Below are 18110 nucleotides of genomic sequence, written 5' to 3' on the forward strand. Positions count from 1 at the left end.
ACGCACTTGCGGGTTGGTGGCAGCTACGACGCCCCTTCCCTAGCCCGTTGGGTTGCCAGCGCCGCGTCCCTTCCCCCGGCCAGCGGCCACACAGACTCTCAGGCTCTGGCTGCAGAGCAGCCTTTATTCTCCCTGCTAGTCAATCAAGCTAAGGAATGCTTCCTCCACCGAGCGGTACTGGTGCAACTGGATCTGGACCTCCACCGACAGGGGCTCTGGCTGGTACCCGCTTTCTACGGTTGGAGCCGCCGTTTTTGACTTATCTGAGAAAATATAAGTTGCGAGCAGATGAGTTCTAAGGGACAAAGGGGCTGCAGGTCTCTCCGATCCTGGATGTACTCCTCCCTCATCCCGGAATTCAAGCCCTGTTCTCCAACCTAGAGGAACTCGGTTTCCGAAAGAGATCCAGCCCTAGTATGTTAACTGCAATCAAGAATACACTGATTCAATGAGCTGTGCGTTGCAAAAGAAATTAGCTGCTTTCGAGATGACTAACAGGTGGCACATGGATCATGATGTCATCTCCTGTAGCCAGGCGGGACCCCCCAGTAGAGGAATAAGGTCACCAGCCCACCCACAAAACTTCTGACCCTAACTTTGTCCTTTCTAAAACAAATGCAGGGACAAAGATAGAGCGGAGACTGAAGGAATTGCCAACAACCAGCCCATGGGCAAGCACCAATCCCTGACGCTGTTAATGATACTCTGTTGTGCTTGCAGAGCCTGGCACAACTGTCCTCTGAGAGGCTCCATCTAGCAGCTGACTGAAACAGATGCCGATGCCTACAAGTCAAACATTGGACGGAGGTCGGGGACCCCTGTAGAAGAGTTGGGGGAAGGATTGAAGGTACTGAAGGGGAGAGGAACCCCACAGGAAGGCCAACAGTGTCTACTAACCTGGACCCCTAGGAGCTCTGAGTCTGAGCCACCAACCAAAGTGTATACAGCGGCACATATATAGCAGACATGCAGCTCAGTCTCCATGTGGGTCCCCCCAAAACCGTAACAGATGCTCTCCCCTAAAGCTGTAGCCTGACTGTGGTATCCGTTCCCCAACAAAGTTCCCCCTGATCCTGCAGAGATTTGATGTGCCAGGGTCGGGGTATACCCAGGGGAAGTCCCACCCTCTCAGAGGAAAGGGGGAGGGGCGTTTGGGATGGGGAGAGAGACAGAGACAGAGACAGGGAAGAGAGGGAGGAGAGGGAGGAGGAGGAGGAGGAGGAGAGGGAGGAGGAGAGGGAGGAGGAGGAGGAGGAGGAGGAGGAGGAGGGAGGGAGAAAAGAGATCAGCTGCTCTTTCCCTCCAGCCCTGAGGAGCTGAGTTCTATCCCCAGGACCCACTTGTCCCCTTATGTGAGCCACACACAAAATAATGTAAAAAGCAAGAAAAAGGGGCTGGAGAGATGGCTCAGCGGTTAAGAGCACCCGACTACTCTTCCAGAGGTTCTGAGTTCAATTCCCAGCAACCACATGGTGGCTTACAACCATCTGTAAAGAGATCCGATGCCCTCTTCTGGTGTATCTGAAGACAGCTACAGTGTACTTATATATAATAAATGAATAAATCTTTAAAAAAAATTTTAAAAAAGCAAGAAAAAGGAAAGACACTGAGGCTATAGCTAATTCGTGGAGGATTTTTGTAGCCCTAGGTTTGGTCCCCAGCACTGCATTAAAAAGGGAAAACTGAATATTTAGCAGGTTGGTTTTTTTTGTTTGTTTGTTTGTTTTTTTGGTGGTGGTCTGTTTTTTTGTTTTTCATTTTTAGTTTTCTTTAAAGATTTACTTATTTACTATATATAAGTACACTGTAGCTGTTTTCAGACTCACCAGAAGAGGGCATCAGATCTCATTACAGATGGTTGTGAGCCACCATGTGGTTGCTGGGATTTGAACTCAGGACCTCTGGGAGAGCAGTCAGTGCTCTTAACCACTGAGCCATCTTTCCAGCCCAGACCTTAAATTCTCAATCCTCTAGCCTCCACCTCCCAGGACTGTGCCATGCCTGGCTTGACATTTTTCTATTAAGGGCACTCACCGAATGCTATAAATTATTCTCTAAATACTCTAATGGCACCCCACTAATTTTGAGTTTGAGGCTAGCCTGGTCTACATAGTGAGTTCCAGGCTGATAAGAGAGACAGAAATAACAACTCCCCCGCCCCAATCTAACACACCAGAAACAGAGGCAGGAGGAGTCCTGAGTTCCAGGGCAGTTTGGACTACATGAAAGAAAGAAAGAAAGAAAGAAAGAAAGAAAGAAAGAAAGAAAGAAAGAGGGAGGAAGGAAGGAAGAAAGGAAGGAAGGAAGGAAGAAAAAGGAAGGAAGGAGTTGGGTGGGAAGGGTGAAGGAAGGATATAAGGCGTATGTAGCAGAAGGGTGCAGATGCTCATAGATTAAGTCCTCCTGGTTCAGCCCATCCCAGCTCCCGCTGCAACCCCTTTCCCAGAACATCACAACCTACAGCTGTTCTTGGGGTTACAGAGAAGATTCTGGACTCGCTTCTGTGCTGGACAGAAGTGATTCTCAGCCCTTTTATTTCTGGGGCTCTATATCCAGGATGGCCCCTTGGCAGGGCGCCCCCCCATCCCCGAGGTGCCCCCAGTGGCTGCTGGTGGGTCTTACCTTTTTTGGAGCCTTTCTTTACCTTCTTTGAATCCTGAGAGAAAGAATCACAAAACCAGGTGTTTGCTGGAGCAGATGCTGACCCTGGGGCTGACACTGGGGAACACCCACCCCTCCCAGTGCCGTGAATTCATCCCAAAACTGGGGCGGAAGGGCTCCTGCTGAGGAGGGTGGCTGACCTGGACCACACTTGAGGAGGAGAAGGTATCACCACGTCAGTGACCATCAAAGTGCTCGGCAGCCCTTATGTACAACCGGGGCCCCTCCAGGGTGCCACCACTCCCAGCCACACCCATCCCTTCCTGATCCAACAAGCTTTCCATGAAGAAGAGGGGAGGCAGAGACAAAAGGACAAGGCCCAGGACCCCTTAATACCCTGGCATATGTGAGCCTGTCAGTCTCCAGGGTGCGGGCCACCCCAAAATTACACACAGTGGACACCACTGGCTCCCCTGCCAGCAAGGGCTCCAGGTACACCTGTCCGCTGCCCAGCACCCTCAGCACAGGTGGGTCCTGGCGCAGCTCTCTGGGTGGCTCCTTTTTCTTCCTCTGGGCTTTGTCCTGTGGGCAAGGAGGCCAGGAACACAGGCATGAGCTGGACTGGGCCACACACCCCTCCCTGCCCTGAGGTGGCCCACGCAGGTCTTGTAGTCACCTTGGCAGGCTCCTCTTTCTTTTTCTTGTCGCCTTTCCCCTTCTTGGCAGGCAAGGGGCTCTCAACAGGAGTTGGTACCACAGGCCAGGAGATGATCTAGAGAACAAGATCCAGCCCTCAGCTGAGCAGAGGAGACTGGCCACTGGGCCCCCCCCCCCACTAATGGGAGGCCAGAGTTCCCCCCCCCTGCCCTGCTCACTTTCTCCTCTACGATGCTCACAGTGGTCCCGGACAGCAGGAAGGCCTTGACCCTTATCAGCTCCTTCAGGGTGTGCTTCATCTCATAGGTGCAAGGGATGACATCCGCCCAGGGCTTGTGCATGGTGCTGAAGAGGACTGTCCTTGGGAGTGAGAGACCGGTGGCTTAAGTGTCAGGCGCTGTGCCTGACAACATGGGGGGAGGCTGCCAGGCCACACCCAAGGGGAAAGCAGGCACTCACAAATGGTGGGGCGTTGGGCAGTGGACCGTGCCACCAGACAGAAGAACTGGTAAGTTAGTAAGTAGCCGAGTTCAGAACCCCAGAACAACTCATAATTGAGAATGGCAGGAGTTCACTAGCTCCTGACCGGATTCCTGTCCTGGGGCACACGACCACGACACCCCACTAAGAGGAGTGTGACAACTGGTCATATAGCACATAGCCTAGAATTTTCCATGCTAATGAGTGTATCCAGTGAGCTCCCCTTCCTGCAAAAGGTGTTTGATCTCTGATTCATCCTGAGGCTGTTCCCAGATCCTCGAGGTCTCCAGGCCTCCGTTCCTAACTCCTCGAGGTCATAGGGCCCCCATTCTCAACTCAAGATCCCCAGTGGTGTCTGGGTACACAGGAGGATAGGAATCCCCACCGCCAATCCCCCAACCCGTTCTTAACTTCTCAAGGTTCCCTGCAGTGTCTGGGTGCCCGGGAGTCTAAACACCACAGGCACCGTCCCAAACCCCGATATTTCTCACCTAGAGAAACATGGGCTGAGACCCTTATCTTAGAATGTTTTGCCTCCCCTGAGCTCATGTTGGTGTCCCGGGAGCCCAGCTTGGTGAGGTGACAAGAGTGGCAGAACCACAGTGAGAGACCAAGATCTGGGAAGATCTGGGTGGGGCAAAGGAACCAAAACCCCAGAAAGGAACACAGGAAAGAGACAAATGACTGCGCAGATGCTCCCTTCTGGGCATGCTCAGTGTGGACTCCCTTCTGGGCATGCTCAGTGTGGAACATCTGCTGCACGCCCACCAGAACCCATCAGTATTTCGCTTGGTTTTACTTTTGAAAGGAAGTTTCACTGTGTAATCCTGCCTGGTCTGGAACTCACTAAACAGCCATGCTGGTCTCAAACTGGAAATAATCCCCCTGCCTCCTCTTCCTAAGTGTTGGAATTGAAGGTCTATACAACTATGCTCAAGTCTGAAGTTTAAAAACAAAATCAGTGGGGGCTGGAGAGATGGCTCGGCAGTTAAGAGCACTGACTGCTCTTCCAGAGGTCCTGAGTTCAAATCCCAGCTGCCACACGGTGGCTCACAACCATCTGTAATGGGATCTGATGCCCTCTTCTGGTGTGTCTGAGGACAGCTACAGTGTACTTATATATAATAATAAATAAATCTTAAAAAAGAAAGAAAGAAAGAAAAAACGCTGAAAGAGAGGACAGAGAGAAGGCTGCTGCTCTTGCAGAGGACCCAGGCTTGGTTCCCAGCATCCACATGTCAGTTTTACCACCAGCTATGACTCCAATTCCAGAGGGTCTTTGGTACTCCTCGGGCATTAGACGCCCATGCACACATTAGACGCACTTGTACACAGAAAGTATTTTTTGTTTTTAAAGAGAAGCTATAAGACTCCGTTTCTAAGAGTTTTGGTGGAAGCTGTTGACAGGAAAGCCAACCTTTTGGAGAACTGTGGTTCCCCAGGCATCCGGGGCTCGGTTGTGCTAAGTGGAAGGTTAGGGCTTCAGGAAAGAAAGGAATGAGGCTAAGCCCATACCTACCTCGAGCTCAAAGCCTACAGGCAAGCTAATAGGAAGGCCTTGGCTTTCTGTGGTTTGACAGAATGGTCAAGGGAAGCCGCCAGGGCAGCCCTGCCTTGCAGCAACCTCGGATGTTCCAGGCGCCGTCCCAGCCTCCTCCTAGCCTTACCCTGGGGATGGACAGAGCCGAACGTCTAGCCGTGGCCGCAGCTTCGCCAGCTCCTCGGAAGAGTCAATGGACTGTGGCAGGGGGGCCGAGTGGATGGAAATGCTTGTCTCTGACTCATCTACTGTGATCCCAGATTCTGCGGAGTCCTCGGCCATCTGATTCATCTCCTTAACTATATACTCAGACAGCTCCCTGGACATCACCTCAGGAGACTCTGGACGAAACCTGTGCCGGCCACCCTGGCGGACCGGGCGGTGGTGGGCTTGGCTCTGGAACACTGAGAGAACCTCCTGTTGGTCCTCCTCCTCCTCCTCGTCCATGCCAGAGGACCGATTGTCGATCTGCCAGCAAAGACAGATTGCGGGTCAGACGGTTATTCCAGTGAGCGCAGGCTGACGCGGGAGACTGTCTGGACACTTCCGAGTCTGTGGTGCTGGAGATGGGAACTCGAGGTCTTACGCATGCCAGGCAGGCCGCATCCCAGCCCTACGTGGACTGAGAGCAGGACCAGAGGCATGAGCTTAGGTTGAAGGAGGCAGAAGCAAAAGCCATCTGAACAGAGAACACTTCTCTGCCTGTGTGGTGTCCTTGGGTTGGCCTGACATGAAGAGGTTGGGCAGGGGACATGGTGAAAATTGTCAAGCGGGGCCAGGGACAGAGCTGGCCGGAGTGTAACATTCTCTGCTGCTTCCCTGTCAGGGTCACTTGGTACAGGGACAGGGAGCTGGCACGACTGAGACTCACCCGCCTGGAGAGAGGGATATCAGGCAGAACCTAATTTCCTGCAGGGAGAGGGGTACGATTCTATGCTAAAGACTTCCTTGGGCCCTAAGAAGCTCACAAAAGCTCACAGACTTGTGAAAGGTCCTTCCCCCTCCCAGGACCGGCAGGTCATACCTCATCCAGAACGCTGTCAGGGTGTAACTCCTCCGTCCCACTTGCAATCCCTTCCTTATCCTCATCTTCCACAAAGTCATAGGTCACATAATAGCTGTAGCTGATGAAAGGGCCATCGGGTCCTGGCTCTGGGTCCAAGATAGAGCTGTCCAAAACCCCCCTGACATTTCCAATGGTCACCACAAACTGGGCCTCACGTGCCAACAGGTCTGCAAGGAGTAATGAGGGGACTGAGCGGCTGGGCTGGGCGAAGGCGTGGGTCACCAGACGCCCACCCCACCCCCTCCCTAGAGTCGCAGTCGCAGCTCTGCTAAGTTTTGTCGGCATGACTGAAGGGGAAGCCATTAGATGCTGTGAGGCCTTGTTTTACTATCTGCAAAGGCGGGGGGTGGTGCTGAGAGGTGTGGAGCAGAGAGAGGGTTCTGAGAGAGGGAGAGATGGGAAATAACTGTGACATCAGCTGCTGCCCGCAGCGTGGTGACTCAGACCTTCAAAGGGCTCTGTTGTGCCTTATACCAGGAGCCACAAGGGGGTGATCTCAAGCCACCATAGAAACAAGAGCCACAAAGACCAGTCGATCCCCCCCCCCCCCCCAAATCCCTGCCACAGGGGTCCTACATAGAAAAAGCCCAAACCGAGGTAGCTTAGTGTACCTGCCCAGGGTTTATGGGGAGGTGGGCAAAGTCGAGGCTGGGATGTGTGACTGAACCCTACCGCCATGACTGTTGAGTCCCCGGAACTGGTGCTTCTCGCTGGGAGACACAGTGATGTCGTCCAACACACAGAGGCGCGCCAGGCTGTCCACGGTAAAGCCACGGTAGTAAGGCACCAGAGCCAGTGGGTTCCCCTGCAGCACAAGGAGTCTCAGGCACTTTAAGGTACTGAGACCCAGTATCATGCTCTGCAGGTCTGTCAAATCATTGAAGCCCAGGTCCAGGGAGACGAGAAGAGGCCTGGGAGGTTGGCCAAAATGCTGGTTATGAAGGTCAGCGAGCAGAGGGACAGCACGCTGGCCGGCCACATGCCTTCTCTGTCCTACACCCAGATTCGCTCTTGAGCCTGCTTCTCCTTTCTCTCCGGAACACAGCCTGTGTTCATGGGCTCTCAGAGCCCTTCCCACCTCACGGCCATCTCTTGGTTGGCTATCAGGCTAGTGCTGTGCCTCTAGAACATTCCACCCACTGACACACACGCTGGAAGCCACTGAAGGAGCATGCAGAGGGGAGTAAGGTGGGGTATGCCGGCTGTGGCATCCAGAGATACTGAGCTAGAAGTCTTTCTTCAGAGCCGTAAGGTCAGCTCGGCTTTTTTTTTTTTTTTTTTTAGACCAGTGGCTATCGAACTGTGGATTGAGACCCCCTTTGGAGTCTAGCAAACCTTTCCCAGGGGTCATATTCTCAGATATCCTGCATGTCGGATATTTATATTACAATATATTACGATGCATGATGGGAGTAAAGTCATAGTTACGGATCTTACAGTTGGGGGCCACCACGGCGTGAAGAACTGTTTTAAAGGGTCCCAGCACTAGTAGGTTGAGAACCGCTGCTCCAGATGATGTGGGAGAAGAAAGAATACGCTAATATAAGTCAGTGAGTCTAGCTGACAAAGATGAAGCCCTGGCCTCCCATATAGAGACCAAGACCCGATGCTACAAACTACAGAGCAAGCTGACTCCAGCTCAAAGCACTAGGGAAGCACGCTGCTTGCCACGGTCACCCCAGGGCTTTCCCCACAGGCTGAACCCAGCTTCCTCACTCTCTCTCCTCCCCAACCCTCTTCCGATGGCCTGCTCTGCTCTGACGGTTACTGGCTAAGTCCCAGGAAAGGGCAAGTGTAATGGTGCAGGGGACCATCCCAGGCCCTGCCTGATGCCCTCTTTATCTCAAGAGAACCGGGGAGAAACGGGTTCCCAGGAAAGATTCTCCCTTGGAATTCTAAAGCAGTGAACGGTGTGTCGTGTCATCTCACGCAGGCTTTTTGTGAGACCCAGATCTGGCATGCACCCCAAGGTTATGGTATGCATTCCGAATCAAAAGCCAGATCCTTGCTGTCCCTCAAGGGCATGAATCTCAGTCGGCCGTTCCAGGAAGACCGCGTTGTGGTTTCCTGTACATCTTGTTCGCTGATAGTGGAAAGAGGGAGTCCCAGGGAGTCTAAGACTATGCAGATTGGCTGAGCATAACAGAGAAGGGAGGGGACCAGGAGGTCAGCCAGAGGGGGCCTTCTCTTTTCTGCGGCGCCTTACGTCTCCAAGAGGGAATGTAGTTGGGCCATCCTTGAGACACTGGGTGGGGGTGAGGGAGGAGGCTCCATATTGAGTTTGAGGCAAGCCTTGGCTACATTAGATTCTGCCTTAAAAAGAAATGGGGAGAGGGGGGCTGGAAGCAGGAAGTGGCAACATAAAAAATCCTTTCACGGGTGGTCTTGCTGCTCAGCTCCCTGGGACGGCCTTTTTACAAATCTCCTCTCATATCGGCTTTTAAATTTTCCACTGTCAATCCCCTAGGGAAACCAGAAACTCTGGGGGTGCACGATGCCCTGCAAAGCTCTGGGGATGTTCAGCAGCAACGGAGCACCCCAAGAGTCTAGGACAGTGGTTCTCAGCCTAGGGCGAGCTTGCCCCTCAGAAGGCTTTGGGAGAAGGCCTGGAGATGTTCTGATTACCACAAGGAAGGGCAGGGAGAGGAAGGGGCTACAAGTATCTAGCAGCTGGGGGCCAGTGTGCGGCTCAGTGTCCCCCCGGGGGTGGGAAGAATGACTTGCGGAAATGTCACAGAGCTAAGCTGAGGACCCCTCCTTCCCACCGGCCCCTGGCACCCTTATCTCTCCTGGAGCTTCGGTGAGATACTGTGACCGAGAGTCAAGTCACGCTGTGGGGTTAGCAGCCCTGTAGAAGTTACGGAGAAAGCGCCGCCGGCCGCCGAGTCCTCCAGGGTCAAGTCACCCCACACCTGTGGCCCCCTCCTCTCATCCAGGCCCCCAAGTTACCAGTTGTTGGAGGTGACAAACAGACTTTCCAAAGGGCCCAGCAACTTGTTGTGGCCTAGCCCCAGGTGCTGCAGGTTTGGGGGTGGGGGTGAGCACAGACACTCCATGCTGGCGATCAAATTGCCGTACAGCTCCAGCACCTGGGGGGGACAGCATCGGGCGTGACTGGAGGGGTCTGTCCCCTCACTGCACGCTCCCGCTCCCTCCCTGAGGAACGCAGAAAGGGGGTGTAAGCGGCCTGCTCCGACCTTCCTACTGCAACTTGCTTTAAATAATACAGTAAGAGGCCGGGGCATGGCTCCGTTGGGAGAGGGCTTGCCTGGCATTCTTGGGACCTCGGGTGCCATGTTCAGCACGTGACACCAGTGTCGGGGAATGCTTCTGTGGACCCTGTGAGAGGTGGAGGCGAGGTGCAAAGAGCTCAAGACCATCTCTGACTCTGTAGTGAATCTGAAACCAGGCTGCGGTGGGGTTAGGAGAGGATGGCAGAGAGCGGCACAAGCTGGATGATCCGAGTTCGAGTCCCAGATCCCAAGGTGGGAGGAGAGAACCAACTCCCAATAAAGCTGTTCTCTGGTCCACATGAGTACCATGGCACAGGGCCCCTCCCACACTCACACAAAATCATAAAGCTTAAAAATTAATGCCAGAAGAGTAGGTGAGGTGGCGTGTATCCATAACCTCAGGATCCTGAAACAGAAGGCTCTCAAGTTCCTGGCTAGCTTGGGCTACTCGGTAAGTTCCAAGCCAGCCTAGGCTACACAGCAAAAGAAAAGGGGATTGGGGTGTTGCAGCAAAAGGGAAAGGTTCCTTACAGTTTGGAAGGGATGGTGGTAGGTGTTTTCTTGAGACATGTTTATTCTATGTAGCCCTGGCTATCCTGAGACTCTCCCTGCAGACCAGGCTAGCCACCAACTCAGAGATCTGCCTGCTTCTGCTTCCTGAGTGCTGGGGTTAGAGGCTTGTGCCACGGCCTCCTGGCTAACCTCAGCACCCTCTCAACCCATGGCAGTACACGGGGATGGACGAGGACCCAGGCACAAGCCCTGGTTCCGTAGCACTCTCTCCTTCACTTGCGCTTCTTGCCTAAGGCCCACGTGGGACCATCCTGAGCAGGGCAGGGACACGAGTCAGCTGCTCTCAGTGTTGAACTTCCAAGGGGTCATTTTGACACTCAGCCGAAGACTCGTGATAGAGTCTGGTCTACCGTTTTTATCTGTTTGTGTATGTGTGTTTGTGCATAGATGTGTACATGTGTATGTGCATGTATATGTGCATGTGTGTATATGTGTGTGCACGCAAGCAGGTGTGTGTATGGAGGCCAGAAGACAGCCTTGGTTTCCTTAGATTCCTCTTGCCTCTTTTTTTTTTTTTTTTTTTTTTTCGGAGCTGGGGCCCGAACCCAGGGCCTAGCGGTTGCTAGGCAAGCGCTCTACCACTGAGCTAAATCCCCAATCCTCTTTTTTTTTTTTTTTTTTTTTTTGAGACAGTCTTGCACTGACTTGGAACTTACCATGTAGACAGGCTGGCTGGCCAGAGAGTCTGAACAATCCCCCTGCCTCTGACTCCCCAACGCTGAGATAAAAAGCACACCATCCAGCTTGTTTCACGTGGAGAGCGAACTCAAGTCTCCATGCTTGCAAGGCAATCCCCCCACTGCCTGAACCCTAGCCCCTCGCCTCCTGTTTCAACATGGTGGAGGTGTGCAGTCACCATTCCCAATGCCAACTTCCGTCCTCACCTCAAACAGAGGTGAGAAAGAGGAAGGAGGGAAGAAAGGGAGAAAGGGAGAGAGGAAGGGAGGAGGGGAGGAGGGGAGAAAGGAAGGAAAAAAGGAAGACCAAGGAGTAACTTCTCCTGGTCCTTCCTAGCCCCCATGACCTCTACTAGCTTTTGTTTCTGTGGACTTTCCACTTCTCCATCTTTTAAAAATATTTATTTATTATGTATACATCATACAGCTTTCTGCCTGCATGTATGGCTGCAGGCCAGAAGAGGGTACCGGATCCCATTACAGATGGTTGTGAGCCACCCTGTGGTTGCTGGGATTTGAACTCAGGGCCTCTGGAAGAGCAGACAGTGCCCTTAACCACTGAGCCATCTCTCCAGCCCTTCTGCATATTTTATTAAGTGAAAAAATATGTAAGATCTGTCTTTCTATTTAAAGTCTGGCTTCTTTCTCTAGTGTGATATTTTCTAGGTGACTATCCTAAAGCCCTTCCTTTTAAATTATTTTAAATTTTTTAAAAGGTTTATGTATTTGTTTTATGTAACTATACTGCCATTTTCTTAAGACACATCAGAGGAGGGCATCAGATCCCATTCCAGATGGTTGTGAGCCACCCTGTGGTTGCTGGGAATTGAACTCAGGGCCTCTGGAAGAGCAGACGGTGCTCTAACCACTGAGCCATCTCTCCAGCCCTTCTGCATATTTTATTAAGTGAAAAAATATGTAAGATCTGTCTTTCTATTTAAAGTCTGGCTTCTTTCTCTAGTGTGATATTTTCTAGGTGACTATCCTAAAGCCCTTCCTTTTAAATTATTTTAAATTTTTTAAAAGGTTTATGTATTTGTTTTATGTAACTATACTGCCATTTTCTTAAGACACATCAGAGGAGGGCATCAGATCCCATTCCAGATGGTTGTGAGCCACCCTGTGGTTGCTGGGTATTGAACTCAGGACCTCTGGAAAAGCAGACAGTGCTCTTAACCACTGAGCCATCGCTCCAGCCCACCCTTCCTTTTTTATACGTGACCAATATTCCCTTGCTTGGAGAGACCACATTTTGCTCATCTGCTCACCATGCCACAGGTATTGGGCCATTCCCATTTTCTGTCTGCTGTGCTGGGAGAGCACTGGTCAGCATCTGCTGGAGTCCTTAGTTCTTGTGGGCAAGCACCGTGGAAAGAAGGGAACTGCTGGACCCGACAGGATTACGCAACTTTTGGGGGAACATGGTCTGTGTTCTAAAAGCCAGGGGCTGGGTCTTAGCACAGAGCTAAGGTCTTGCCAGAGCTGTGCAGGACAGGTTAGGGGCAGGACTAGGACTCTAAGACCCACGCAGAACATGTACCTTCAGTGTTGGGGGCAGATTGTTGGCATCGATGTCCTTGATTTTATTGGCACTCAGGACCAACTCCTGGAGCTTTAGAAATTTCAAGATTTCTTTATCCACCAGAGTCACCTGCAAGAAAAGGGAGGGAAACTGAGGACTCCTGTGTGCCAGGCAGTGCTGGAGCAGAAAGTGTGTTCCTCTTAGGAAGGTAAGAGCTGTATTAGCTACTATTCTGCTGCTGTGACAAAAACGGCGTGACAAGGCAACTCCAGGAAGAGTTTATTTTGGCTTACGGTTGCAGAGGACCAGATGTCCGTAGTGTAGGGGAGGGCATGGCGGCAGGGGTGGGAAGCTAAGTGATCACATTCGGAGCACACCCAGGATGCAGGGAGAACAAGGAAGTGAGATGAAGCCTCAAGGCCCGCCCTCAGTGATGTACTTCCTCCCGCACGTCCCAAAGGTTCCATAACCTCTCTAGAAAACTGGAGAGCCTCAGGGGTCCAGGTATCTGAGTCTGCAGGGGGTACCTCTCAGTCAAAGCACCACCATTGCTCATCCAGTCTGAGTTAAGTGTCAGGCCCAACAACCTCGTACCGTCTCCCCTTCTAGACAACCGCCCACGTGGCATGGTTCTAAAGGGTTTAAAGGCCTCTTCCAACCCTGCCCTGACTCTAAAAGCAAGCTTGGGGTCTCCAGGCCAGTGTCCTGGGTCCTCCCTGTTATGGATCATGGGACTCTTGGGAAAACAAGAATCCTTTCTCCTCTCTACCACAGCCACATGAGCTGGAGGAACTACTGCTGTTGGAGCAGTGGCCTTCAGGACAGGGGAGTCCATGTAGCTGTTCTTCAGCCCATGCAAGTGATCCTTCCTGCTGCTAGACGGGACCAGGCCAGCAGAGGAGCACACGTGATTAGTCTTTGGCACGCTCAGATTTTTGTCCCCACCCTTGTCTGAGCCTTGCAGTCACCTCTGCTGTTTTAGCTCTAGGGGGCGCCAAGAAGTCAGGCTTGCATAGATCCCTTTGAGCCAAACCAAAGAGGATTTTGGTAAATGGAGGGGTGTAGGGAGGTGTGGATGAGGAGGGGGAGTGTTGTTCTATAAACAACTCCGCAAGGATTGCATCCATCAACGTGAGCTTCAGTGAGTCATTCTTAGGGCTGTTGGCGGACATCAGAAGCCCTTCCTGGCTGGCCTGCTCTTTCCTACAGTGACCAAGTCTACTAGTTTGCCTAGGACTGGGAGTGTTTCCCCAGGACTCAAGAAAGTCCAAGACAAAATGGTTTGAATGGGTCACAGGAGAAGGAAGGAAGGAGTCAGGGAGGGTGAGTGTCCCTTGCCGTTTCTATGTCATATTAATATGACAGCGTTTCAAAAACAGACTTTCTTGACCTCAGCCGGACCTCCCCAGGCCCTCTCGTCACACCTTAAAGTAAAAAGAAGCACTGGATTCTCTGAAAGGAGGGCCTAGTGTGAGCAAGGAGTCAGCCTTAGTGGCTACAGAACTGACCTCCAGACAGACATAACCGTCATGGAGGCTCTCCTCCTGTCCCAGCATCAGCTCGCCCAGCTGCTCTCTTCCTTCCAATGATCACACGCAACACTTACCCCCTTGTCCACCACCCGCAGGGACCGGAAGTAGGAGTAGAAGAAAGTGTCCTTGATCGTCAGTGGATTCTGGATGGCCAGTTCTCTCAGGAAACGGTCCTCTGCGCTGGAATCCTTCAGCATAGTCCATGGAGAGTGGCTGCTGCGGACCAGGCCCATCAGGGCCTCCACGGTCTCCTCCTCGGGACCCACTATCTCCTCCTCCTTGGGGATCAATTCCCTCCAGGTTCGATATTGTCGAGGAAGAAAGCGTGACTTATTCTGCGGAGGGAGAAAGGGAAGCCTTCGCACATTTATTTACTGTGTTGTGTCTGGGTGCGTGCGTGCGTGCGTGCGTGCGTGCAGACCTGTGTTCGCCACAGCAGGTACATGTGGAGCGCTCTGTTATAGAACATGGAAAACACTCACACACACACACAGACACACAAACACACACAGACACACAGACACACACAGACACACACACACACACACACACACACACACACACACACACACACACACACACACACACACACACACACACACACACACACACACACACAGACATACACAGACACACACACACACAGACACACACACACGGACATACACACACACAGACACACACACACACACACACACACACACAGTTAAAGGGGATTTTTAGAATGTTTATCAGAATGGATTGTAGGCTGTGGTCTAGCCACTCCAACAATGGCTGTCTCCCAGTGGAAGGGCCCAGGATCCAGGAGTTCCATCTACAAGGCTCGGCTGGTCCTCAGCACATGCCAGAAGCCTGAAGTGGCTCTAATGCCAGGGAAGGAAGGAAAGGAATGGACTTGCTGGGGAGAGCAAGCAGGCAAGGAGAGCTAGCGTCCTTCTTCCACGTCTTTTACACAGGCTGTCACCAGGAAGTGTAGCCAAGATAAAGGTGGATCATGCCACCTCAGAGGCTCTGAATTAACAGTGGCCCTTCTCCCTTCGGATGACGTGTTTAGGAAGGAAGAGCAATCCCTCACAGACGTGGTCAGCAGTTTGGATCTTCGTTAATTCCAGATGCAGCCTAGCTGACAACCAGGAATAGCCGTCGCAGGCTCAGGGAACAATTTGCAGAAGTTGGCTTCTCTCCTACTACAGAGCGTGTCCCAGGGATCAAACTCAGATCATTGGGCTTCACAGAAAGAGCCTTTTCACACTGAGCCATCTCACTGGTCAGGACTACTTGTTTGAGACAGGGTCTTAAGTGGATCAGGCTGGCTTTGAACTCACTGAGCAGCTGATGATTTCCTTGAACCCCTTGATCGCCCTGCTTCCACCTCCCAAGCTCAGGGACTAGCAGCATGCAGTGCTACACTAGGTGTAATGAGACAGACTCGGGAGCTCAAACCATGGGCTTTGTGAACGCTAGACAAGACTCGGGCAGCTGAAGACCTGCCTGGCTTACTCTAATTATTTGTGGGAGCAGAGTTTCACTGTGTGGCATAGGCTGGCCTTGAACACTCAGTGTTGACCCAAGTGACATAGACACATATAGCAAGACACAGAAGAGTTCGAAGACCAAGTTCCTTTTTTCACTTTCCTCTGGAGTTGGGAACTTTAAACACGTGAAACACAATACACTTCTGGGCAGGAGAGGTACTTAAGCAGCTCCTCCAGAATCCCCAAGTTCAGTTCCCAGCACCCATGGCAGGCAGCTCGAAAGCACCTGGACATGCCCGCACCCAGACAGAGACATACGATTAAAAATCATGTGATTGATCTTTTAAAAATAAAGAAAAAGGGGTTGGGGATTTAGCTCAGTAGTAGAGCGCTTGCCTAGGAAGCGCAAGGCCCTGGGTTCGGTCCCCAGCTCCGAAAAAAAGAACCAAAAAAAAAAAAAAAATAAAGAAAAAGATTTCATTTTGACCTGGCCCTTATACAGCTGTGTACAGGAGGCTTGGTGAGCAGTCTGGTAAACTGAGGATTCCCAGAAGGAACTTCTGCTCTCTGAGGATGCGGCAAGGTGAACCGGGGAACTTAAGCTTTGGCGAGTAAAAGATGGATCTGCTCCTTGGAATCTACTCCCTTTGGGCAATGGTTGAAATACAGCTCTCTTCAGACTGCATGGGGCTTGAATACCCTGCCACTTAGCGACACCCCTCTCCCTAGATACAGCCCTGAAGCCCTAAGCTCTAAAACTTAGCACAGTGCCTCGCACACAGTAGGCATTCAACCTGCACCTGTGGCCTAAACAAATGGAGTGTTTCCCTAATGGGTGCATGGATTCCTCTCCAAGGGGAACAGGAAAAGGGACCCCCACGCCCTGTTGGGCCAGATGCTTTCCCCAGCTATGCTGATTATGCCTTGGGCTGTGTTTTCTCTCTGTCTCCCCTCAGCCTGGAAGCAGGGCAGAGGCTGTGCAGCGCCTTAGGTGTACGAGTCCCGCACAGTTGCAGGAGAAAAGGAGGCAGGGGCGGAGGGGCAGAAAACCCTTCCCACGTGGGACCTCAGAAAGGCGAAAGCCAGCCCTGGAGCCCCAGGGCGTGGAAAAACCATTTTTCTCTCCATATCCCATGAGGGGCGAAAGAGCAAACTGTGCAAGACCAAACCGCTCCAAGACTCAGGGAAGTCTGATATCTGGAGCTTGGCCAATCTGCTCTAGGTTAGCATGAGGCCAAAGGTCAGTCTGATGTGCTGGGCGGGTTCCCCCCAGGACAAGGTGGGCGCTTGGTCCCTGCATTCCTTCAATTTCCAGTCCTCACAGTTCACCCCAACCCTCAAATCAGCCAATGCCGAAATGACCCCATCCAAACCTCCCTTTAGGCCTCGAACTTGTTTGAGAGCATCTACTGACCCCTAGGCAGCCCAGCTCCCTGCTCGGTAACACCTACTTTAGTACATTCCCTGCGGCTATTCTGATCCAGTCCGGCTCTGCCCCTGCTGGATCCTTCCCTTCCTAGCTTCCCTCCCCTGTGGGGGCACGCACCCAGCTTCCGACGCCACACGGGAATTCGCGCAGACACAGCTTCCGCAGGTGTTCACGCACAGCCGTGCTCAAGGTCCCTGGGACGTCCTCGGGCCCGAGATGCCTTTCCTCGCTAGCGCTGGACCCTCTGGTCGCCATACTGTGTGAAGCCGCGCCGTTGCTAGGCAACCGCCAGACGCGTTATCCTGGGTGCAGGTGGAAGCCAACTTCCTCAGTGTCAAGGACCTCAGCCAAGCTCCAACCAGGCTGGCTGAGGTACCTTGCAACAGCCAGTGGCGGACTTCTCTTAGAATGTTAATGGGATTATTTCCTTGCTCCTAACGATTGTCGAAAGTGCTGACTGTTGGTCCCGTTTGGCAGATCTAAAGAAAAATGAGTCCAATGTTAAACATCTTAAGACTTCAATTAGGGGACCATCCAACTTTATCTGGCTATCCCCTCAAATTCCTCCACACAGCAAGGGTCCCCACCTGCGGGCTGTGAAATTAGTGGGAGAGAACTTTAACTAGGAAATATAACAAGATGTATGATTTGTGTACCGTAAAACTCACTCACTCCAAGGGCACAAATCTGTGGTTTTGGCGTATCCAGAGTGCAACTGTAATTAGGTTTTTACCACTGTGATCTAATCATTTTCCCTCAACTTAAAAAACCATGAAGCAAGCCAGGTGTACTAACACACACCTTTAATCCCAGCACTCAGGAGGCAGAGGCAGGCGGGTCTCTGAGTTCGAGACCAGCCTGGTCTACAGAGTGAGTTTCGGGACAGGCAGGGCTACACAGAGAAACGCTGTCTTGGAATAAAACCAAAAACCACAAAACAAACACCACTGTGCCCTCTGCTCAGCCAGCGGCAAACAGTGGTGCCCTGTATGTCTCTATCCATTTGCTAACTTCCTCCAGAGGGGGGAGTCGTCCGTGCGATCTGCTCTTCTTTTCACATTACTTATGGTGTCGTCCAGTGAGCCCAGGTTGGACTCAGACTCTCTAGATAGCCAAGAAGGATCTTGATCTGATTCGTCAGCCTCCTGAGTGCTGGGGCTCCTGACAGGTGCCACCATGCCTGGTTCCAAGCTCCAGACTTCATTCTGTTCCTTTTAACAATATTTTCTGTGTATGAGTATTTGGCCTGCATGTAAGTCCGTACAAGCCCCGTGTCTACAGAGCCAGAAGAGGAATTTGTATTCTCTAGGACCGGAGTTACAGTT

The 18110-nt window shown here is 52.1% G+C and overlaps 1 protein-coding gene across 2 annotated transcripts; it reads right to left on the reverse strand.

Moving 5' to 3' along the window:
• Nucleotides 1-110: 110 nt before the first annotated feature.
• Nucleotides 111-17102, reverse strand: Lrrc43 (leucine rich repeat containing 43). Of its 2 annotated transcripts, none has more exons than XM_032887128.1 (12): nt 16903-17102; nt 13956-14216; nt 12368-12478; nt 9294-9433; nt 7017-7255; nt 6303-6511; nt 5406-5746; nt 3498-3618; nt 3278-3373; nt 2998-3183; nt 2623-2656; nt 111-263 (listed from the first exon to the last, which is right to left on the reverse strand). In XM_032887128.1, the coding sequence occupies exons 1-12, from the start codon at nt 17038-17040 to the stop codon at nt 136-138; spliced, it is 2004 nt and encodes a 667-aa protein (XP_032743019.1). In that variant the 5' UTR covers nt 17041-17102; the 3' UTR covers nt 111-135. The 2 variants fall into 2 exon arrangements, with proteins under 2 accessions (XP_032743019.1, XP_032743018.1); XM_032887127.1 differs by having other exon boundaries at nt 3477-3618.
• Between the last annotated feature and the right edge of the window lie 1008 nt (nt 17103-18110).

This window comes from Rattus rattus, chromosome 16 (genome assembly GCF_011064425.1).
Source record: "Rattus rattus isolate New Zealand chromosome 16, Rrattus_CSIRO_v1, whole genome shotgun sequence".
NCBI classification, from domain to species: domain Eukaryota; kingdom Metazoa; phylum Chordata; class Mammalia; order Rodentia; family Muridae; genus Rattus; species Rattus rattus.

Bases quoted from the DNA above. Each gene is read 5' to 3' on its own strand.
- Lrrc43 (XM_032887127.1), bottom strand. From the start codon at position 17,040: ATGGCGACCAGAGGGTCCAGCGCTAGCGAGGAAAGGCATCTCGGGCCC. The intron at 12,479-13,955 runs GTAAGTGTTGCG...CTTTTCTTGCAG, and splicing joins TGCGGGTGGTGGACAAGGGG to GTGACTCTGGTGGATAAAGA. The intron at 2,657-2,997 runs GTATTAAGGGGT...TCTTTCTCTCAG, and splicing joins ACAGGCTCACATATGCCAGG to GATTCAAAGAAGGTAAAGAA.